Source organism: Aquarana catesbeiana, linkage group LG11, assembly GCF_042186555.1.
Source record: "Aquarana catesbeiana isolate 2022-GZ linkage group LG11, ASM4218655v1, whole genome shotgun sequence".
NCBI lineage: Eukaryota > Metazoa > Chordata > Amphibia > Anura > Ranidae > Aquarana > Aquarana catesbeiana.
The window spans coordinates 111,051,163-111,075,865 of NC_133334.1; the positions used below are offsets into that span (position 1 = coordinate 111,051,163).

The following is a 24,703-nucleotide window of genomic DNA, read 5'->3' on the forward strand; positions in this document are numbered from 1 at the left end:
CAGTTTTAGATGTCCATAGAGGTCCGGTGCCTATGCATTGTGAACTGCATTAATCCTTCCAAATATTTGTTGTATATAGAAGCAAAATATATTTCATTTGTTGACCCTTGTTCATGTAGCTACACCTGACTGAATATAATGGCAGCAGCAAACTTAGAGATGTTTGACCTACCAAAATTAAACTATATATTGAGGAACATTTAAATAATATCAACACATAAAGTTAATGTATAACTGAAGGTAAACCTTTTTTTTAGTTTTGGATAGAGTGCAGAGCTATTAGAATGCTTGCCAGTTTTTATTGCTGTCTGTTAGGGCTGGGAAAAAAATCGATTTAAATTTGAATCGAGTTGAGAGGTCAAATCGATTCAAAATTTAAGCAAATCGATTTTTTTAGATTTTTTTTTTTTCACCGCGCCGGCCCCGAGGCGCTGCGGGCATGAGATTTTAGGCAAGGCCGCGGCTTCGGCCTAGTCCGCGTCTACGGCCGGACGCCGCGAACTAGGCCGAAGTCTCGGCCTCGCCTAAAAACTCATGCCCGCAGCGCCTCCGGACCGGCGCGGACACCGCGCCGGGCCTGAAGAGCTGCGGGCAAGGAGTTTTTAGGTGAGGCTGCGGCTTCGGCCTAGTCCGCGAGGCCGGACGCCGTGGACCTCGCCTAAAAGCTCATGCCCACAGCGCCTCGGGACCGGCGCGGTTTCCAAAAAAAAACTCGATTCGAATCGTGAATCGAGTTTTTTTTAAGAGAATCGAAGATTTTTTTTTTTTAAGAAAATCTCCTAGCCCTACTGTCTGTGCTCCCATGGAGATTCACCCTCTCTATTTGTCCTGTTTACCAGTATCATTGAAAGTGAATATAAAAGAAAATACTACATTTTGGGTTGTCTCCAGAAAAGTAATTGAGGGGAAATCTTCCAATAGGGACGCTAGTTCTGGTGACCTGGGGGTCCCCAATTATTACCTTTTAGTTTGCAGAGATTTCCTCTAACTTCCTGTTTGGCTAAGGCACAGGAAGTGAAGGGAAATCTCTACAATGGAACAACAATGTTGAAAAATAACCACCTCGCTCTATCCAAAATTAAAAAAAAAAAAAAAAAGTTTTGCCTATAGTTCTATTTTAAAGCATTCATTATTTCTTGTTTCTATCACCAACTTTATGATCAAAACAAACTTGCGAATATCCATTTATTGTTCTGGTCGAACTCTTCAAAGTAGGGTCGAGTCCATTGATGTACTGTCTTCTTGCCCTTGATCTGCAATCTTGCTGGACATGAACTTTGATCTCACTGTCACTAGACTTTGCTTTGACTGACCATCGTTGTTAATTGTGCTGAAAGTCACCGTTCTCTCTTTTCTAGGCTTCCTTTCCCTCTGCCCTTCCTGCTGATGTCTCTGGCTAGTTTCCCAGTTCCCCATAGCCAACTCAGTTCCTGATGGGCTCCTAAGCATAAATGAATCAGGATGTTGAATGAGAGGATCTGTAGATTGCATGGATGAGGACAAATAGCATGTTGGTATAAGAAAGTCTGATTTATGATGGATCAAACCCTCATTTTTTCCTACTGGACGAAAACCAACTTCTCCTACAGGGCTCAGGGCTGGACAAGTATTGCCAAAACTTTCTGGAACTAAAGTTCTTTTGGCTGGTAGTGGGGGCAATTTGCTGTCTCCACTAACAGGACTGGGCAAAGGACTGTGGGTGTTGCAAAGTATGCTATCATTTTGAGAACATTTACCAGAAATGTTTAGACAATCTTTGTTTACTCCTGAATAAGACATATGTTTTGTGTCAATTCTTGGAGCAACACTTTTTGGATTCTCTAAGTACTTATTTTCACTTCTAATAAGACGCCCATCAATCTTCGAAGCGTCAACAGAGGAAAAGCCACCAGCAATTTCAGGTTTAACAATATTTGTGTCAGAATTTTTCAACCCCAAAAGGGTATCTAAAATGTTTTGGGCAGAGTTGTAATCCAGTGGTGGTTCATATGAAGGTGCATCTGTCCAGCTCATGATGGGATCTTCTCCAGAGCTTTCAGTACTGCTGGTCCTGGAGTGATGGTTACGTTGAGGGGTTCGATGTGCAGGCAGGAGACTAGGTATGGGTAATGGAGACTTTGAAGCTCCTGTATGTTTTTGTTCTGTTCTGGAATCACAGCCCTGTTGGGATACATTGTTGAGATTTGGTAAAGAAAAGAAACCTGTATTTTATATATATTTTAGAAAACATTAAAGCACCATCCATTCCAAGGTCCATAATATGACTTTTATTTTCTACTTTAGCAAAATATTGCAATATTCATCACAACTATTACAGGTGTTATTTAAGTTTCACTTTATCATGATGCTGTACTAGAAATCAAGTATTTTTGAATGGTCTAGTCATCAATTACTGTCCTGCCAATAACACGTGCGAAAAAAAAACAGGAGGCACTGTAGAAATTTAAAGGGCATCTGGTTACTCTTCCTAGGGCTTTACTCTTCCTAGTTTGTACTGTAGAAATGCATATTACAAAGGGGAACATTTGTCAACTAAGTTAAACACAGAACGAGGCATATACTGTACTTTGTGCAAATCAGGCAGCCTCTCATTTAGTAAAGGATTTACCACAGCTTTTTTTTATTATTATTATTTACAGCCCCTGCAATACTGAACTAACAACTATAATACTTTTGTGCAGATCTACAACAGATTTATCCTTCTAAATTTAGATTTTACCTACAGGTAAATTTATAATAAAACTTACCTGTAGTTAAAATGAATATCTCCTAAACATGCACCGTTTAGAAGATATTCTACAGAGCAGCAGCAGGTGACGTCACCATGCATGCGCTGTAAAGAAGGGGCATACCTGTGCAGTTCCATCAGAGCTGTGTGCCTTGGTCGTGACTCCCGCATGCATGCACGAGAGTGACATCATCGTGGCTCGGCCAGTCAAGCACCTGCAGCCCGTGTTCCAAAGAAGGAAGACCGGGTGAAGATGGAAGCCTGTGCAGTGATGACAGCGTGCCGCTGGAGGGCTTAATTTCAAGGTAAGTCTTTCATAATGTGCTAGTATGCAATGCATACTAGCACATTATTCCTTCACCCTGCAGGGAGAATTTTTTTTTCGTTTTGTAGTTCCTGAATTTACTACGGCTTTAAAACAAAGGAACACCTGACAAGGTGCCAGGGGCCTAATTTATATTAGCACAATGATACCTTTCGAGCAGCACAGGGAAGAGATATTGCATTAATTCACGATCCTGTACAAAATCTGTCTTTCTGCTCCTGTCTTGTGCTTTCCCAGGGTGCAGCAAAAACCTCTCGGAATTTTTAATCTGAGATCACTTGTCTCGCATTCTCACATGATATGTTAGTCATATGCATTATATGGCAAAAAGTTTGCAAAGGCTTGACTTTCATATCTACAAGTATATGAGCTTTTTGAATATGTAATTTCAAAAGGAATGGCATTAAAGTAAAGTTGCCCACCCCGCCCTGTCTATAACAGCCTTCAATCCACTGGAGGGGCTTTGTACAAGTTTTTGGAGTGTCTCTGTTGGAATGTGTGTTCATTTATGAGGTCAGGTACTGATGTTGGACGAAAAGACTTGGCTTGCAATTGGCATATCAATTAATCCTACAGGTGTTCAGTAGTGTTGAGGTCTGGGCTCTCTGCAGGCTACTAAGTGTAAGTAAACCCCCCTATTGTTTTCAGCCAAGGAAGCTGCTATCTTTGCCTCTATTTAATCTACAACTGCCATGCCTGCACATGTGATCAGTTATGACACCAGCCATTGGATGGTTTGACAGTTTGGTTGAGAGCACAACCAATGGGAGTGTTACGTTTCCGGCACGTGCCGGAAATGAAACTCTTTTATGGATGGGTTTACTTCCGCTTTAATTTCCTCAACACCAAAACTAAAGAATTTAAAGGGGGGCTACATTCTTTTTGCCATATAGGTAGGTGTGATGGTCAGGACAAAGTTGCAATATACTGCATGTGTTAGCAGAGTTGTACAGGCCTGACCTACAATATAAAAAAGCTGTGTCTTCTTTTAAATATATTTTGCCTGTACAACCCATTAAATAAATTGATATTCTTACATCAGTCGATTGATCATCTTTCCGGTCGTCAGAAAAGCTCTCCCCAAGGTTAGGGAAGCGAGGAGATAGGAGTTTGCAGGTAGGTGGGGTATCCTCCAAGCTGCACTCACTCTCAGTGGAGGTGTACAGTGTGTGAAGCGCAGAAATTGATTTTTGCCTTCTAGGACTCCAAGGGCTAAAAGCAGTCACTCTCGGTGCAGATTGAGACTCCGCTGTATTCTCTTCCCCAGTATTTTTCAGGTTGCCACTACTGATAGCTAAATTACTCATCTGTGAAGTGATGGCATGTGATGATGATGGGCATTTAATGCCTTCTGTTTGTAGGCTGCTATCAGGACCTTGGTGGGGAACCTTCACTGAATCCAACACATCAGCAGGTAAATATCGAAGAAGGGAGGCTACCTGTTAGTATGATGGAATATGATGGGAAAATAGAAAGAAAAAGCACTGATGAGGTTGATATATAAGACTGGAGAAAGGTAAAGTTGGACATGTGGCCCATAGTAACTAAACAGATACTATTTATTTACTAACCTGAGGAACTATAATGTGAAATATACCTGGGCACAACAACCACTTCACCTCCCATCCAGTTTTATAGACCAGCCCCATTATAATCAACATGCATGTTTTAGGCCTAATGCACACTGGATGTTTTTGCAGCTGCCCCTAGGGGCGTTAGGGTTTTTTTACTTTCCTGCCTTTAAACTCCCCTGCATGTTATCCTATGTGTCCATGCACACAAAGACTTTTAGCAACATTTAGTGGCAGGGGCTTTTAGAGCCAGGAAAAAAAGCACTGCCAGTGTTCCCAGGACACACACAGCATGACTCTGCCCCGCTCTCTGACAATGGTTTTTACCTCTGCCTCTCTATCCTGTGAGAGAAGAGGGAGCCATTGTAGATGGGCACAGGGCTAGATCGAGTGAGTATTTAGGGGGTGAGTATTTAAGTATTTATTAGGTATTATTAGGTAGTATTAGGGGGTAAGTATTTAGGGGTGAGGGGCCAATACAAACGCTGGAACATTTTTTATCTTAATGCAGGGAATGTATTACGGTAAAAATGTTTTCCCTTTAGTACCAATTTAAGGGTTGGTAAGATCAATATATTACATTTTTTGTTTTTGGGTTTAATACTACTTTAAGTATTATTGTTAGATTTGGTGTTTATTAAGAGATTAAGCCTAATGCTGCTGGTTTTTTTTTTCCATTTTTACATAAATCACAAATGCATACTAGGCTACTTTCGCACTGAGGCGCTTTACAGGCGCAATAGCGCCTGTAAAGCGCCTCTCCTCTCACGCTAGTGTGAAAGCCCGAGTGCTTTCACACTGTAGCGGTGCGCTGGCAGGACACTCAAAAAAGTTCTGCAAGCAGCATATTTGAGGAGCGCCCCTGCCCATTGAAAATGGGTAGAGGCGCTGCAGCAGTGCTTTGCCAGCACTTGTAATCCTTTTTCGTCCCTTAGCGGGCGTTAAAAGCGCCCCGCTATCAGGTGAAAAGCGCTGCAAAAACGACGGTAAAGAGCCGCCGACACCCACCCGCCCCAGTGTGAAAGTGCCCTTACAGACTTAAAACTCAAAGAATCCCTCCAAACCATACATTTTTGTGTTCATCCTCAATTGGTTAGTCAAGTCCATCTAAATCTGAGTGCATATAACACTTCCCAGATTGACATTGCTGCTGTCCAAAAGTGCCTCTGTTGCCCCTCCATCCTGAGTGGAGACCCCCTAAGAAAGCGTATTACTGGCTGGATCACCAGATAAAAAAAAAGCCCAAAAAAGCAATGCAGTCACCACATTTAAAAGGGTTGTTACCAGTGTTAATTTAGTCAACTAAAATGACTAAAACATTTTAGTCGACTAAATGAATATTATTTTAGTCGACTAAAACTAAAACAACTGAAATGACTAAAATACGACTAAAACTAAAATGGCATTTTAGTCAAAAGACTAAAATGGGACTAAAACTAAAATGCCATTTTAGTCAAAGGACTAAGACTAAAACTAAATTGAAATTTGACTTAAAAATTATCACTGGTCTGTAGTGCATGTTCATACCTCAATGTAATAATAAATAACATGTTAGATTTTTCACTCCAGCAGTATATAATGAGTTTGCAAATTGTAGAGAATAGTTAACGAATGCATTACAATTGAATTACACCCATTAGATTTTAGACGACTAAAATTAGTTTTAGTCGACTAAAATATACTGGAGATTTTAATTGACTAAAACGTAGGACATTTTAGTCGCCTAAAATGTACTGGAGAATATGACTAAAACTAAAACAATTGTAGAAGACTAAAATGGGACTAAAACTAAAATGTCATTTTAGTCCTAAGGCTAAAACTAAATCGAAATTTGCTGCCAAATTTACACTGGTTGTAAACCTTTGTTTCTTAAATTATATCAGTAAACAGGTTTATACAGGTTTACACTTACCTGCTCTGTGCAATGGTATTCGCTTCCTATGGTGGCACACGTGCAGGCGCGCTCTTGAACCCTGCTGTGTGTGTCCATAAATGTGGCCCCCCCCCTCTATGTTTACAGGATCTGATTGACAGCAGCAGGAGCCAATGGCTCCCGCTATTGTCTTTCTGCCCTGGAGAGACGAGGAAACCATTGCAGACAGGCACAGCGCTAGATCGAGTGGGGACTCGGGTAAGTATTATGCAATTCAGGTGTGACCCGACCCTTAATGAAATATATGGTGCATTTTTATACATTTTATTTTGGTTTGTGTGTGCATTTTTCAGTTAATATTTTCGCAACGGATTCTATAAAAAGGCACAGTTTACAGGCTTTGGGTAGTATTAGGAAGTAAAAGTTTAAAAGTGTAATTTGGTATTTTAATGACTTTCTCAAAATGTGGGTCATGTGATGCAGTGCAGGAACTCCAAACACTGTCCTGGCTACTAAAAGGTTCACTTTAGTAGAAGAAACCCAAAAGGTTCATGTTTTCTTATTCTGGGTGGAATCCCAAGTAAGAATGAGATGGGCTATAGTAATTGCTCAATATTTTCCAAAAAAGAGCACAGGTTAGGACATTCCCCTAAGCCATAATAAAATCCACAGTCACATTTTGGGCTGGAGGGACAGGTTGAGATGTGTTTTAACCACTGTTCAGGACCAAACTGTACTGTTGCTGCAGTAGAGGTCAATGATCTGGATGTAAATCTGGAAGGGGTGCCTGACCACAAAACTGACTGCTCAGAATAAACGTTCTTTAACAGACAAAATAATTAACCATGAATCAAACGTGAACCTAACCCCCAACAGTTCCTGTATACAAGATGAGAAATATAAACTTGCATAAGGCAGATAAAGACCTCTTGCAAATGCTCCAATTTTAGTGAAATAGAAATGGCAAACCCTTTAATAATTTTCAACTAGCTAGAGGTTGCAGAGAAGATATCAAGTACTACAAGAGGACATCACCAAATACCTCAATTATCAGTCTTCTTAGTAAGGGACTTAGTAAAACCTTTGTTCAATTTCATTTTTTTTATTAGGTTTTAATGAAAAGTTAAATAACAAAAAAATAGACAATGTGTAATTTGTATTCCTCATGCATGAGGATTGAAGGCATACATAGTATTCAAGCTTGCAACAGCATGCATTGGTAATCCAAAAACCTGATGAGACCTGACAGCCAGGGGTTGTCTAGTGGGGGGATCCATTGTATTTTCAAGACTTGTGTGGATGGGGTAAGTGAATCTTTGGGAATGAGGCAGTGCATCAATTAGGTGAAGTATGGATTTCAAATTTATGGACTTTGCAACTTATTGTTGGAATTGTAATGTCTCATGTTTCTGCCATAAGGAGAGGAAAGGTAGGTTTGTTATAATATGTCAAACACATTGCTTGTTAGCTGAGAAGTGAAAAAATAGGGAAAAAAGACAAGGATGGAGAGAGAGAGAAGAAAAAGAGAAAAAAAGAAGGAAATGGGGAAAAAGGGGATGAGGGTAATGGGGGTATCCCCCTTCTTAAATTCTTCAGGAGCAGGCCACAGACTACAAGGTATAGGTTAGTAAAAATGCTCATCTAATAAAACCTTTATAGACAGATTTGAAATGTATGCAATTGAAAAATCAGCATTTAACAGATCCTATTTGCTAGATTGCTGGATTGATTGCTGGACAATTGTGTTTTATGCAAGACAAGCCATTATGCTTTTATTTTATTTTTGTCAAAATGCTGTACTATTAGTTTCATCATAGAAACTATTGTCCAGCAGTACTGACAATAAAAAGGTGGAAAGTGTTGGGAAGATAAGATGACCCTATAATAAAAAATTATGTTGTCGGATGAAGACAAAAAAGAATAATAGAGCTAAAATACTCAATCCTTTCATGCCTAAGCCTATTTCTGACATTTGTTGTTTACAAGTTGCTTCGAACCCCCAAACATTATATATATATACCGTATTTATCAGCGTATAACACGCACAGGCGTATAACACGCACATTCATTTTAAGAGGGAAGTTTCAGGAAAAAAACAAAAATTTTAAATAAGGAACTTTGGAGAAAAATAAGGGTCGGTGCCCATCTGCAGCCTCATCAATCCACATCAATGCAGCCTCACGATTGCCTTCAATGCAGCAGCCTCACCATTGCCATCAGTGCAGCCTGATTGACGTCCACCTGCAGCCCAGAGGGGACAGGGAGGGGGCGGGACGAGCGCCGACAGATTACATACAAAGAGAATCTCCTATGATAGACAGAACAGTGGTCCAATGGCGGCCCAGGAGACAGGACTTCCTATTACAGAGGCTGCCAAGTAAACAGGAGATTCTCGCTGTATGTAATCTGACAGCGCTCGTCCGGCCCCCTCCTTGTCCCCTCCGAGGCAGCTCAAATTGAAGTATTGGTGTATAACACGCACACGCTATTTGCACCCGATTTTCGTGGTAAAAAAGTGAGTGTTATACGCCAATAAATACAGTATATATATAATATATATTTAGCAGAGAATATAGAGAATAAAATGGCGATTGTTGCAATATTTTATGTCACACTGTTTTTGCACAGTGGTCTTTCAAACGCTTTTTTTGTGAAAAAAGACACTGGAGGAGGTCTAGTGCTAGAATTATTGCTCTCGCTCTGGCGATCGCGGGGATACCTCACATGTGTGATTTAAACACTGTTTACATATGTGGGCGCAACTTACATGTGTGTTTTCTTTGCTGCACGAGCTCGCGGGGATGAGGGCGCTTTAAAAAAAAAATTCTTATTTATTTTATTTCTTTTTTACCATGTCTCTTTAAAGAAAATTTTTTTTGATCACTTTTATTGCTGTCACAAGGGATGTTTACATCCCTTGTGATAGTAATAGGTGGTGACAGGTACTCTTTATGGAAAGATCGTGGGTATAAAAGACCCAAAATTCCTCCTTTGCACTTCAAAATATTCAGATCACCCAAAATGGTGATTCTGAATACTGTCATTTTTTTTAATTTGCCGCCATTAGCAGCCAAGTAAACCGGAAGTGACGTTGTGACTCTAGCCGGCGGAAGTGCTGGAACGCAGATTGGGTCTCCCAGTGGGACAGGAGGCCCAGTAAGAGCGGTGGAAGGCGGCGGGAGGGGGGGACGTCCCCTCTTGCTCCTTCGGGATAACAGCCGGGTGCCCGCTCTAAAAAACAGTATAACCCCTTAAAGCCGAGGCCGCATATGTGCGTACGGTCAGCGGGGAGGGTTTAAAGTGGTCATAAACCTTTACATATATTGTACCCAGTGAAGTGACTGGCCTCAGGTGATACACAGAGATTAAATCCTCCTACATAAGGTGTACCTGTTTATCTACAGTCATCTTTCCCCTACATCCATTCAAAGCACAGAATTTACACAGGATCTCTCAGCTTTGAAAAGCAGGGGGCGGAGAGCTGAAGTTACACTCAGTGAGGAGAGCTCTGAGATCTGATTGGAGGAAGGGACACCCCCCCCCCCCTTCACACAGCTCACAGGAACAGAGCTGAGGCTGTAAATCACAGACTGTGCCCTCCCCGTCACCATTTTTCTCTTGGTGGCAAGAAAACTTGTCAGAAGCGACTCATGCTTATATCAGAGGAATGAAGCAGCAGACAGAAATTTCATCTAGTACTCAGGATTGAGTGTTTGTGTGTGTGTTGTGTGTGTGTGTGTGTGTATATATATATATATATATATATATATATATATATACACACACACACACTATGTTACCAAAAGTAATTTGGACCAGTGCACAAAGCAAAGTCTATAAAGACATGGATGAGCGAGTTTGGGGTGGAGGAACTTGACTGACCTGCACAGAGTCCAGACCTCAACCGGATAGAACATCTTTGGGATAAATTAGAGCAGAGACTATGAGCCAGGTCTTCTTGTCCAACATCAGTGCCTGACCTCACAAATGCGCTTCTGGAAAAATGGACAAACATTCCCAAAGACACACTCCTAAACCTTGTGCACAGCCTTCCCAGAAGAGTTGAAGCTGTTATAGCTGCAAAGGGTGAGTCAACTCAATATTGAACCCTACAGAGTAAGACTGGGATGCTATTAAAGTTCATGTGCGTGCAAAAGCAGGTGTCCCAATACTTTTGGTAATATAGTGTGTATGTATATATAATTATTTTTTTTTGTTTTAGATAAATTTGGTAAGGGTTATATCCCCTATGTAGGTTTTATTGCTGTCTTTGTCCATTTAGGGGAGATTCATCCATTTGTACTTGTACATTGTACTTATGGGAAATCCAAAGTTTTCCACAGAACAAGAGGTTACAGTAAATCTTTCATTGGGGACATGTTTTTTGGGATAACTGTCTAAGAGGGGTGTTTTTCCTCACTTTGGGAGATTTCCTCTTACTTCCTGTTGAGTCTCGGGGACAGGAAATGAAGAGAAAGCTCCCCAATGGTACACATTACCAAGGTGACATCATCACACATTACCTGGAAGTATTCGCACACAGTGGAATAGTGGTGCAGCTCCCAGTACATGCACCTAATATAATTTATCATTATAATTCTATCATTTTCAATAAATGTTGGTGATTTTATGGAAAGCACTATGAGTATATTGTAGGTTTTACTCTGAGCTATAATAAACCTGGAGAGGGGAGGAAACATAGAGGAAGAGAGGTGTAAAGGTGTTATTGCAACCTGTGAAGGGGAAAGGCTTATACTGATCACTATAATATACAGGTCATATACCAAAGGTGAAAGCTGAGCCTGGGTGAAGAGTGTCCACTATTTAAAGAGGAGTTCCAGTCAAAAAAAAAAAAAAATTAAAAGTCAGCAGCTACAAATACTGCAGCTGCTGACTTTTAATTGGACACTTACCCGTCCCAGGGTCCATCGATGTGGGGGATCGAAGCCCCGCTCGTCTCCCCCTCCGTTCAGCGGTGCCAGCATTGCAACTGTGTGCGCCGGGCTGTGGCTTCACAGCCTGGCACCCACTGCGCATGCGCGAGCGGCGCCGTGCGCCGTGATTGGCCGCTTAGTCACCTGGGACCTGTAATGGGTCCCAGATGATTGACAGGAGGGAGGGAGCAGAGCTGAGCCCTTCCTGTGCCGAGGGGGAAGTGATGTCACCAGCCCAGGCACTGGAAGAGGCAGACTACGAGGGACCCCCTAGCAACAGGCATTTAGAGGTAAGTAAAAAAAATATATATATCCAAATGTTTTTTTGTATTTTCTTTTAGGATTTTTCATGTAGTTTTTTTTTTTGGGTGGAACCCCACTTTAAGTCTGGTTCACACCTATGCATTTTTTAGTGCGTTTTCAGTTTTGCAGAAACAAACTACAGTCCATGTAACATGGTTTCCTATGGATGTAGTTCACATCTGTGCTTTTTATGGAAAGGGTCAGGGACTTTTTTCTGGTTTTTGCTTCCATGGATCTCAATGGATCAAAAGCGTGTATTGAAAAACACAAAATGCACCTGCAACATGCAAACTGCAACCTGCATAGGTGTGAATCAGGCCTTAAGGAAGGGGTGTAATTTTGAGGAAAATCACAGTGACCTTTGGATACATAATTATAACTTGGATTGGACTTTACAAGATTATACTTTAAATATAATAAGAAGGAAGAGTGGCTGGGTTATTTTCAACTTTGGAACGAACGGTGGAGCTGATTTTTCCATTATTATGTTTATACACGTGGTAATAATTAAGTAGGGGAATAAGTAACACTCCACTGATTTAAAGTGTTTGTAGTGACTTTACATGTATTTAATGCAGATATGCAGCCAGTAACATAACTGTATGTGTTTGTTAGGCTAAATACTGCTTCTGACACCGCAGCTGTGTGGTCACATGATTCCCCTGTGCTGGCCGGTGTTCTGCCGAGAAAGTTCCCCTCGGTGGATAAGGACCCCCCTCTACTGCGCAGGCGCTGCACAGTAGGAGCCGGCGGAAATAGCCGAAGCCGAATAGTTGGAAATCAGCTGTACACGGCGCCTGTAAGAGGGCCCCTCGCAGGCTCGCTTCGCTCGCCACGCTTTGGGCACAGCCTCGTTTCGCTCGGCACTTTTATATTCTCCCTCTAGGTCCACTTGGATGGTGGGGCTTGAACCTGGACCTAGGGCGCAGGCGCCATGTACAGCTGATTGAAGATTTTCAGCTTCGGCTATCTTCGGCGGCTCCTAGTAGTTCGTACTGCGCAAGCGCTGCGCCTGCGCAGTACGGGGGGGGGTCCTTATCCCCTGGGGGAACTTTCTCGGCAAGACACCGGCCTCGATCTACGGAGAGAAGCAGGAGGGGCTGAGGTTCCCCTGTGACGTCAGCCGGCCTGCAGAGGGGAATCTCTGCCCCTCCCGCTTCTCTCCGTAGATCAAGGCTGGCCAGCACAGAGCGATCACGTGACCGCACAGCTGCAGTGTCAGAAACGGTATTTCACCTTTTCATTTCTAACAAACACATACAGTTATGCTATTGGCTTTATATCTGCATTAGATACATTTAAATGTGCTGCATTATGCAGTGGATTATAGGGTGGAGGAACGGGGAGGAAACACTCTCATTCTGACAGGGAGGGAGGGGAGAGAGACTGTCCGAGGAGGACAGGACAGCTGCGGATGACGAGGCATGTAAACTGATCACGGTAATCGGGGCTCAGCAGCCATGATCATGGTCAGCAGAGGCAGGGGGACTCAGGAACTAGCAGGATCAACCAGGTTTTTTAGGAAGAGAAGAATTGCACAGCACAAGCACTGTGCTGTTATTCGTGCCTTAACCTCCCTGGTCGTAATCCCGAGAGTGGCTCGGGGTTACATTACAGTACCATTAGTGGTAATCCCGAGCCATCGCAGGATCCTGCGATGTCCCCCCGCTGTGTCCGCGGGCTCTGTCCTCCGCCTGATGCCTCTGTGTGCCAGGCTCCGTTCCTTGCGAGCGTTGCGACGCAGGGGGGCGGAGCCCGACGTCAAATTCAAAAAGTACAAAAAACATAACACATACAGTACACTGTAATCTGTAAGATTACATTACTGTATCAAATCATTTCACCTCCCTTTTGTCCCCAGTGCTTTGTCCAGTGCCCTGCATGCAGTTTTATATTATATATACTGTTCTTTCTGCCTGGAAACTTGAGATTGTCCATAGCAACCAAAAAGTGTCCCTTTTACATCAAAAGTGGTTTTAGACCAGCTAGAAAACAGCGATAGTAAATTAGAACACTTCCAGAATTGAGTGATAGTGAATGGTGGGGAAATTTGTTTTATTATTGTTATATTATTATTTTTTATAAATATTTATAGTTATTAATTATATTATAATTTATGATTTTGTGATTCAAACTTTATCATACCCGGGATGTCTACTAGACTCTTGTTTGGACAGATTTAGGTGTGTTATTACTAAGAATTACAGGCTTACAATATAAAACCCTAAATTTCTATGCAAAACAATTGTACCGCTTTGAGACGCAAAATCTGACATAATCATACCGCCAGGGTGGCTACAGGAACAGGATCCAAGTGTTTTTTGTTTTTTTTTGTTTTTTTGTTTTTTAGGGTTACAAACACTTTAAGGATTATTTTGGTAATAATTGTGGGAAGCACATAATAGTGTAGATGGGCTGCTGAAATAGAACAGAAAGGGAATTTTTCAGTAGAGGAGATTTATATATTTTACAGGAGCAGGCATTCTGAACTCTGATCATGCCCTTCGGTAGAAATCACATGACTATGTGCCTTGGCTTTTTTATGTGACCTAGACTGGAGAGAGTCTTGAGCAGGATTTCTCCAAAAAAAGGTAAGTGTTTGAGCCTTCGTATTCCTCTATTTATTCACCAGTAAAAGAGACATTTTGTGGGATGTTTGAATGGTGCAATATATATTAAAAAAAATTTCATTTCACACATTACTTACTTCACCAGAATGGATCTTTGCACCAAATGAAAAGAGTACTGTACCTCCGTATTTTAATACAGGTAATTGTAAAAAAGAAAATCTAGGTACAATTTATATACTTTTTCTAACCTGTGAAATTATTTACAGTTATATGAGCTAAAGAAAAGGTCTTACATTGAGTTTCTCCAGGGCACAGATGGTACTTTGTGCCCGTACAAGATGGTCAAGGAGCTCAGTGATCTTCTGGTTCAAGAAGTCTTTATCTTGCTCCAAATTCTCACTCACAGTCTACACAAAGGGCAGTGAAATAAGCGTTTTAGAAAAGACTTAATAAAACAAGTAAGACATAGTTTATGGGAGTCATGAAAAAAAATTGAAACTTAAACAGTGAACTATGTATTGGTATCCGACCACATGTTCAATCCCTATTAAATTTTTTGTCACCCACTATACTAAAAAGTTACATCATTAAGATATATATTATATTGTACTGATTTCAGCCATTCTATAAGATCTCACAAAAATAGGAGACATATATAGAAAATTAGATAGTTTAGAGATAGACTTTATTTATTCATACATATACAGACACATACAGTGCCTTGCAAAAGTATTCACCCCCCTTGGCATTTTTTTCGTGTTTTGTTGCCTCACAAACTGAAATTAACATGGATTGTTTGAGGATTTGCATCATTTAATTTACAGAACATGCCCACAACTTTGAAGATGTTTTCTTTTTTATTATTGTGAAGCAAACAACAAATAGGACAAAATATCAGAAAAGTCAATGTGCATAACTATTTACACCCCTAAAGTCAATACTTTGTAGAGCCACCTTTTGCGGCTATCACAGCTCCAAGTCGCTTTGGATAAGTCTCTATGAGCTTGCCACATCTTACCACTGGGATTTTTGCCCATTCCTCCTTGCAAAACTTCTCCAGCTCCATCAAGATGGATGGTTTGCACTTTTGAACAACAATCATTAAGTCTGGCCACAGATTTTCTATTGGATTGAGATCTGGGCTTTGACTAGGCCATTCCAACACATTTATATGTTTCCCCTTAAACCACTCACGTTTTGCTTTAGCAGTGTGTTTGGGTTCTTTGTCCTGCTGGAAGGTGAACCTCCGTCCTAGCCTCAAATCACACACAGAGTGGTACAGGTTTTGCTCAAGAATATCCCTGTATTTAGCACCATCCATCTTTCCCTCAACCCTGACCAGTTTCCCAGTCCCGACTGCTGAAAAACATCCCCACAGCATGATGCTGCCACAACCATGTTTCACTGTGGGGATGGTGTTCTTTGGGTGATGTGATGTGTTGGGTTTGCGCCAGATATAGCGTTTTCTTTGATGGCCAAAAAGTTCAATTTTAGTCTCATCAGACCAGAGCACCTTCCTCCATACATTTTGGGGGTCTCCCACATGCCTTTTCGCAAACTCAAAACGTGCCATTTTGTTTTTTGCTGAAAGTAATGGCTTTCTTCTGGCCACTCTGCCATAAAGCCCAACTCTATGGAGCGTATGGCTTATTGTCGTCCAATGTACAGATACTCCAGTCTCTGCTGTGGAACTCTGCAGTTCCTCCAGGGTTACCTTAGGTCTTTGTGCTGCCTCTCTGATTAATGCCCCCCTTACCCGGTCCATGAGTTTTGGTGTGCGGCCGTCTCTTGGCAGGTTTGCTGTTGTGCCATGTTCTTTCCATTTAGTTCTAATAGATTTGTTGGTGCTACTAGGGATCATCAAAGATTTGGATATTTTTTTATAACCTAACCCTGACTTGTACTTCTCAACAACATTGTCCCTTACTTGTTTGGAGAGTTCCTTGGTCTTCATGGCAGTGTTTGGTTAGTGGTGCTTGCTTAGGTGTTGCAGCCTCCGGGGCCTTTCAAAAAGTTGTGTATATGTAATGACAGATCATGTGACACTTAGTTTGCACACAGGTGGACATCATTTCACTAATTATGTGACTTCTGAAGGTAATTGGTTGCACCAGAGCTTTTTATGGGTTTCATAACAAAGGGGATGAACACATACGCACATGCCAATTATCAGTTTTCTTATTTCTGAAAAATAGTTTTATGTATATATTTTTCTAATTTTACTTTACCAACTTAGACTATTGTTTTCTGATCCATCACATATAATTCAGATTAAAAAAAACATTGATCCAAAGGCTGTAATGTAACAAAATAGGTAAAAAGCCAAGGGGGTGAATACTTTTGCAAGGCACTGTATATGAGACACAGTGCCCAGATCATTTTATATTTTATTCTAGTATTGAAAAACGTAGAAAAAGTAGTTGGTCACTGGTAGCCTAGTGTTTTTGGAACATGTAATCCTAAATCTTTCATTCTGCAACTCCTTTAACCACTTCAATACCAGGCCTATTCTGGCACTTCTCTCCTACATGTAAAAATCATAATTTTTTTGCTAAAAAATTACTCAGAACCCCCAAACATTATATATGTTTCATGAATTAAAAAATAACAAAACAGTAAAGTTAGCCCAATTTTTTTGTATAATGTGAAAGATGATGTTAGGGCGAGTAAATAATACCTAACATGTCACGCTTTAAAATTGCGCACATGGAATGGCGCCAAACTTTGGTACTTAAAAATCTCCATAGGCGACGCTTTGAAATTTTTTACAGGTTACCAGTTTAGAGTTACAGAGGAACTGCACGCGGCGATACCTCACATGTGTGGTTTGATTAGCGTTTATATATGTGGGTGGGACTTACATGTACGTTCGCTTCTGAACGCGAGCTACCGAGGACAGGGGGCGTTTTAATAAATTTTTTTTTATTTTACTTAATTTTTTTATTTTTACACTTTTTTTTAAATTTTTTTTTTTTATCACTTTTATTCCTATTACAAGGAATGTAAACATCCCTTGTAATAGGAATCTATTGTGACAGGTCCGCTTTATGGAGAGATGCAGGGTCAATAAGATCCCACATCTCTCCTCCAGACTGGAAAGCATGAGATCGAGAAAAAAAATTCACCGATCTCATGCTGACAGCCACGATCGCAGCTTTGTCTACTTCCGGGAACCCGGGCATGACGTCATAACGTCGCGCCCGGGCCTCCGATGGTCATAGAGATGACTGGTGACCATCTGGTCACCGGAAATCTCTATCGTCATCATCCGGCGTTGGCTCTTTCTTTTTCCGGCCCCCGATGGCACGGGAGAGCCCGGAGAAGCACCGGATGGTGGCGGGAGGGGGGACATCCCCTCGCGTCGCCTAAAAGGACGATCAAGCGGCGGAACTGCCACTATGATCATTCTTATTGTGCACAGAATCGCCGGCTAGAAAGAATAGTATCTGAATGATGCCTGTAGCTGCAGGCATCATTTAGATATCCCCTCACAAAGTCAAGGACGTCATATGACGCCCTAAGGTATTGAATTGGTTAATTAAAATGGATGCAGTGCCAAACAAAGACATGATGACAGGCCTGATTGATCTGGCTGAAAGAAAGGGAATAAGAAACGTGTATGAAACTCACAGAGCTAAGCTAAACTGAGAACATATTCTGACTTAAAGTGTATCTAGAGCTGAAACTTTTATTATTTTTGGATAGAGTGGGGAAGGGTTAAAACCCCTGAGGCCTTATTGTTCAAGCACAAGTAAAATTGAGGCGCTGAATACAGATTATCACTGGGCACACACTAACTCTGCTTCGGCAACACTCTACAAAAAAGAGACACCTCCTAGAAATGGAGAGAAAACCCAGAGCTGAGAATAACATATATACAGTCCAATAAGAGCGCCAAACAAATGACCAATGTTATCATTAAACCATTTGTTTTGGTATTCTCATTGGACTGTATATAGGTTTTATTGCTATCTATGTCCCCACTGGGAAGATTAACTTTCTCTATTTGTTCTGGAGAACATTGTCTCTAACACAAGCAGTGAATTCAACTCCAAAATTTTGATAGAGAGGAAGTCTTTCAATGGGGAAACTTGTTACAGTGACAAAAAAGGGTGGATTTCTTTCACTTGTAAAGATTTCTTCTTACTGTCTATTGTGTCCACAGAACAGGAAATCAAGGGAAATCTCAATAGGATACAGATAGCAGAAAAAAACACTTCATGCTCTATCCAAAATGATTTAAAAATAAACTCAGTTGCTTGTCTAAAACCTATAACACATGGGCCGATTGTGGGGCGACATCAGCTGGTTCAATAGAAACCCACCAACATTTGGCCCGTTTGTATCGTAGCCGGTCCGACAGAAGCCGGCCATGCATGATCGAAAAATGGTCTGCCGACCAGCTCCCGATCGGCGCTGGGAGCGCTGACCGGAGTGCTCTGGAAGGGTGGCCGTCCCCCTGTCAGAACACAATAGGGAAGATCCGACCTGAGCTGTGAGTTTTGTTTTGTTCAACTCGCTGGGTTAAATGAAAAAAAAAACTAGTAGTGTGTACGAGGCTTTAATAGTTCATTGAGAATTTCTTCTGGCCATGGCCCAGTGTTTGATAATCTATAATCTTCCCAGACAGTACTGGATGGTAGACATTTAGATTCTGCAGATAACTTTGTCAATGTGGATACCTTTGAACACTCACAATTGAACATTTTAGTGGAATGATTCTTGGAAATAATTGTACAAAGTAATATTAGTAATGAATAATCTTCCACTGCAAACACTGATTAGAAATGGTAGAATGTCCATAAAGCACAGTAAAAGTCATATAAAGTAACAGATTAAATAAAATAATAAAAGTAATGCCATTTAGTAAAGTTCAGTGCATGCTGACTTACAGAGGAGTTGAGATTAGCTTCTTGGCTCTGATTGGATGGCTGAGTGCCAGGAAACTTATCTTTGTTCCTGCAGAAAAAAAACAAACATTTGGGATACTGTTAAAGGGACAGTAAACCTACAATATGTTTCACTTTACTATATACATCTTGTATTAATAATAAAAATCTTTAAAGAATAACTGAAATTTCATTCGTATAAGGTACGGTTATCCTAACCTATAATCCACCCTCTCCTGCTTTGGATGTATACTTTCCTGAACCTTCACATACTATAGCCAAATATACTCAATGCTGGCCTTGCCTGCGCAAATAATTTCCAAAGACTCTAGTATGGCTGTTATCCAAGTGTCTCCTACCTCAGGTTATGGCCCCATAAAAGTCTGAAGAGCGTGGCCAGGAGCAAGAAGATTTTGTCTGTGGGTTATGAAGACTGCAAGTGCGGGATGCATGCATCTGGGGTGAACAGTATTTGATCAGGGGCCTAGGCAGTTATGATAACCGCTCTTTTTGAACCCCCTACAAAATCTTACACTCTAAAGCAAGCAACTACAATTCAAAGCAACAAGTAAATAAAAAGATAAAGGCAATTGAGGTTCTATACAAAACTCAAACTTTCTAGTAAGATGTGCTTGGCCCTACTTCTTTTCATCTCCAAAGTCTGCCTATTGCCTAATTAAGCTGCCTATGACATTAAAATATACATCAAAGACTAATAGGCGGGTGGGATGGAGCAGGGGTATATTCGATTTGACCTGAAGAAGTATAACCTCAGCTATCTGTATCTCTAGATCTACAGATCATTTTGATATGTTGGTTTTCAACGGAGGAAACTGCTGGTTATAAATTTTTCATCATGTGCTCATTTTGGATTGTCCAACTTTATGGCAGGTTTACTTTAAAGCGTAAGTGCACTTTACTTTATGAAATAGCCTTACACTTTAATGTAAAATGTGTTTTACCTAAATTTTGAAATGAGAATATAATTGGTTATGCCTCATTTTAGCATAGAGTACAGTGTTTGTGAATGGAGACAATATGGTAGCTCCCTCACCTTCTTGATTGGTCTGCATGGTTCTCTGTGGTTTTGTCTGAGTGCTGAGATGCTGCTGGGCTCCCAGAATCTCCCCACCAGGCTGGTGGGGGTATGATGGCCGCTTTTGTAGTAGGTTCCAAGGTAAGATTGCTGACAGCAGAAAGGAAGGGAGTTAGATATAAGACATAAATATACAGTACAGTAAAAAATGTTGTAAATTAAGAAAGCTTTCAGAAATAGAAGTGTTAAAAGTTTATTTTTATCAATTAACAAACTGAGTGAAATCCAAATCAATATTTGGTGTGACCACCCTTTGCCGTCAAAACAGCATCAATTCTTCTAGGTAGACTTTGCACACAGTTTTTGAAGGAACTCAGCAGGTAGGTTGTTACAAACGTCTTGGAGAACTAGCTACAAATCTTTGGTGGATGTAGGCTGCTTCAAATCATTCTGTCTCTTTATGTAATCCCAGACAGACTCGATGTTGAGATCAGTGCTCTTTGTGGGCCAAAACCAATCACTTCCAGGACTCCTTGTTCCTCTTTACACTGAAGGCAGTCCTTAATGATGTTGGCTGTATGTCTGGGGTCCTTGTTCTGTTACAGAATAAATTTGAGGCCAATTAAACACCTCCCTGAGGGGGCTTTGGGAGAATTGAAATCTGGGGGGGGGGGGGGGGGGGGCACAGTCCTCCCCAGCACCCCCCTAGATCCAGCAATGCATCATTTACTTACCTGGCGCCCCTGCATTCATTGTGAAAGTTCTATTGCAAACATGACATTGCCTGGCTTGTCAATGTAGGCTGCTGCTCCCTAGTCCGGGGCTATATGCTAAACTCTCCAGGGGCCGCATGCATCCCTCGGCCTGCGGATTGGGCACCCCTGCTTTACAGAATTTTTTTCACCTGCCTAAAACATGGAGGAGGGGTGGGGGACAGGGAGTGTGAGCCCTGAACTGGAATCTGGGGGGAGCTTTGTATTTAGGGGGTGGAGAACTTGGATGTACACAGCCTTCAACTCTGCATTGCTTATGTAGTGCACCCGCAACCCTGCATTCCTTATGTAGCGCACCCCTCAAACCTGCTTTCCATACGTAGCGCACCCCTCAACCCTGCATTCCTTTTGTAGCGCACCCCTCAACCCTGTATTCCTTACATAGCGCATCTCTCAACCCTGCATTCCTTATGTAGCGCACCCCTCAACCCTGCATTCCATATGTAGTGCACCCTCAACCCTGCATTCTTTGAGTAGCGCACCCCTCAACCCTGCATTCAATGTGTAGCGCACCCCTCAACCCTGCATTCCATATGTAGCGCACCCCTCAACCCTGCATTCCTTACATAACGCACCCCTCAACCCTGCATTCCTTATGTAGCATACCCCTTAATCCTGCATTCCTTACGTAGCACACCCCTCAACCCCGCATTCCTTATGTAGCGCACCCCTCAACCCTGCATTCCTTATGTAGCACACCCCTTAACCCTGCATTCCTTACGTAGCATAACCCTCCTGCATTTCTTACATAGCGCACCCGTCAACCCTGCATTCCATACGTAGTGCACCCTTCAACCCTGTATTCCTTACATAGCGCACCCCTCAACCATACATTCTATATGTAGCGCACCCCTAAACCCTGCATTCCTTACATAACGCACCCCTCAACCCTGCATTCCATAATTAGGGCACCCCTCAACCCTGCATTCCTTACATAATGCACCCCTTAACCCTGTACTTTTCACATTGCACACCCTTCCACCCTGCATTGCTTACATAGTGCACCCCTCAACCCTACATTCTGCAGGTAGTGCACCCCTCAACCCTACACTTTGTAAATAAGGCACCCCTCAATCCTACACTCTGTAAATAGCGCACCCCTCAACCCTGCACTCTGCACGTAGCTCACTCCTCAACCCAGCACTCTGTACGTAGCTCACTCCTCAACCCTGCACATAGCTCACCCCTCAACCCAGCACTCTGTACGTAGCTCACCCCTCAACCATGCACTCTGTATGTAGCGTACCCCTCAACCTGGCACTCTGTACATAGCTCACCCCTCCACCATGCACTCTGTATGTAGCTCACCCCGCAACCATGCACTTTGTACGTAGCTCAACCCAGCAGTGTGTGCGTAGCTTACTCTTCAACCATGCACTCTGTACATAGTGCACTCTTCAACCCTGTACTCTATGTAGTGCACTCCAGAACCCTGCAGTCTGTATATAGTGCACTCCTGAAATCCTGATTTATAACAATGCCTCACTGTTAGTGCAGTTTAGCCACACTCACAATTTGATTCAGAGGCAGTGATGTGCAGTAACCTCTAGTAACCAATCAGTGAACAGTATTGATCTGCTATAATCTCTAGCAACCAATCAGTGTGCAATAATTATGTGCAGTAACCTCTAGCAACCAATCGATTAGCAGTAATGATGTGCAGTAACCTCATGCAGCCAATCAGTGAGTGATAATGATGTGCAGTAACCTCTAGCAACCAGTGTGCAGTAAGGATGTGCAGTAACCTCTAGCAACCAATCAGCAAGCAGAAATAATGTGCTTTAGCTTCTAGCAACCAGTCAGTGAGTGGCAATGATATGCTGCAACCTCTGGCAACCAATCGCAATCGCTGCCTGATCTGCTGCAGTAAACTGATTTTGAGTCTAGCTGCTATTTAATGTATGTCGCAGATTTGGGGGGGAGGGGGGGCCCAAGAAAATGTTTGCCTAGGGTCCAATTAACATTAAAGTCAGCCCTGATTCTGTTCATACTGTGCTGTTTTCCTTAATTTTCTAGATTCCTCAGTTTTTGCCTTTTAAACTTGATCAGATCTGTTTTATCAGTTGTGGCAGTAATAAATAGCGTCCAATAGAGACAAAACTGAGACCAGTTGTGCTTTCCTGTCAGTTCTGTGGTTTGCTAGTCCGGGATAAATGATGAATGCAAAGTCAATGGTGTAAAAAGTTATCTAACCTTTCAGTTCAAATATAGCTGTAATGACTGTAGCCTAATAGTTCTCATAGCTGTGGACCAGCTATACAGTAACATCCTACCCTTTAAAAGCTTTTTAGTCATATTTAGCCAAAGGAAGTGCTCGTGAGGCAATCTACATATAAAATGACCTGAAAACATGTTTGTTAATAATATTTTTGGGAATCATGTGGAGTAAAATTATGAGTTGTTTCTGACTTGTCATAATCCAGAGCTGCCATCATTCTTGAACAAGTTATATATAAAATGTACACAAAGTGTGCTAATCACTTGAAAACATAAAACATAAATAAATACAGCACTTGCAACCGTGCAAAGCATGCAAATGGTAAAATCAAATGTAAAGTCCAAAAAACATCCAATACAACTATCCTGCAAATAACGTCCCAATATCATAAAGTGCTCTTGTGCGCCAACCTTATTCTTAAAAAGTGCTGATGTGCTCCAAATAAATTCACTCTGTGATGTGACACACCCCTCCTGTATCCCTACTCATCAATAATAATTGACCTTAATAAGCTCAATAATTGATTGAGCTTTTCAGTCTGGGGGTCAGATAAGCTTAGATCTGGTAGGGAATGGTGAGTCACAAGGGTCCGGTATGGATCTCCCCAACGTGGTTCTCAGAAATTCGAGATGTTCACCAAACCCAGAATGAAAGAGGAAACCAATAGCGAAGCACTGTAAGGCTGATGTTTATTGCGCATAAGTGGAAATGTACTTACAGGACAAAGGTAAAATAGGGGCATGTGAAATGCAAGGATTATTTCCGGGAATGCCGCAACCAGCGTGCGTTCCACAGCAACCTGAAGTGACATCGTTGGGACTCGGAAACAGAAATTGCATCAACACGTTTTGCCCTCCAACAGGGCATCATCAAGGACCTCATTTCCAATTGACGAAGACCAAAATGTATACCCAAGGGGAGCGGCCTCCCTCACGGTTGCCAATGAGATTTTAGTGGCGGCCATTTTAGGTAACATACCATAGATTCCCATTCATCTGAAAAAGTGACATCCATCCCAGTGGCGTCAATTCCACCAACCTAGCGTGGGAGGAAACCGGGTATTCCGGTTTCCTCCCACACTCTAAAAGACATGCTGGTAGGTTAATCGGATCCTGCCTAAATTGGCCCTAGCATATGTATGAATGTGTAGTAGAGACTAGAGGTCGACCGATATGGGTTTTTCTCTGGCCGATGCCAAAGCCGATATTTAGAAATCGCAGTGGCCGATGGCCGATATATGATGCCGATTTTTTTGGGCCGATATATTAGGCAGATTTCTTTTTTCCCTTCATCGCATAAAATCTAACAGTTAGACCCCTTTCACACTGGGGCGTTTTTCAGGCGCTTTTGGGCTAAAAATAGCGCCTGTAAAACGGCTCCCCTGCAGTCTATGTGAAAGCTCGAGTGCTTTCACACTGAGGCGATGCGCTGGCAGGATGTTAAAAAAAAAGTCCTGCAAGCGTCATCTTTGGAGCGGTGTATA

At 41.8% G+C, this 24,703-nt stretch overlaps 1 protein-coding gene across 1 annotated transcript in view; it reads right to left on the reverse strand.

Annotated features, from left to right (window-relative positions):
* Positions 1-677: 677 nt before the first annotated feature.
* The window catches only part of LOC141112990 (uncharacterized), a 72,117-nt gene continuing 48,091 nt past the window's right edge, over positions 678-24,703 (reverse strand). The window contains exons 3-6 of the mRNA XM_073606066.1: positions 20,248-20,379; positions 19,197-19,263; positions 14,598-14,711; positions 678-2,160 (exon numbers count right to left, since the gene is read on the reverse strand). Coding sequence (XP_073462167.1) covers positions 1,207-2,160; positions 14,598-14,711; positions 19,197-19,263; positions 20,248-20,379 — 1,267 coding nt within the window. The 3' untranslated portion in view covers positions 678-1,206. The remainder of the gene's footprint in view (positions 2,161-14,597; positions 14,712-19,196; positions 19,264-20,247; positions 20,380-24,703) is intronic.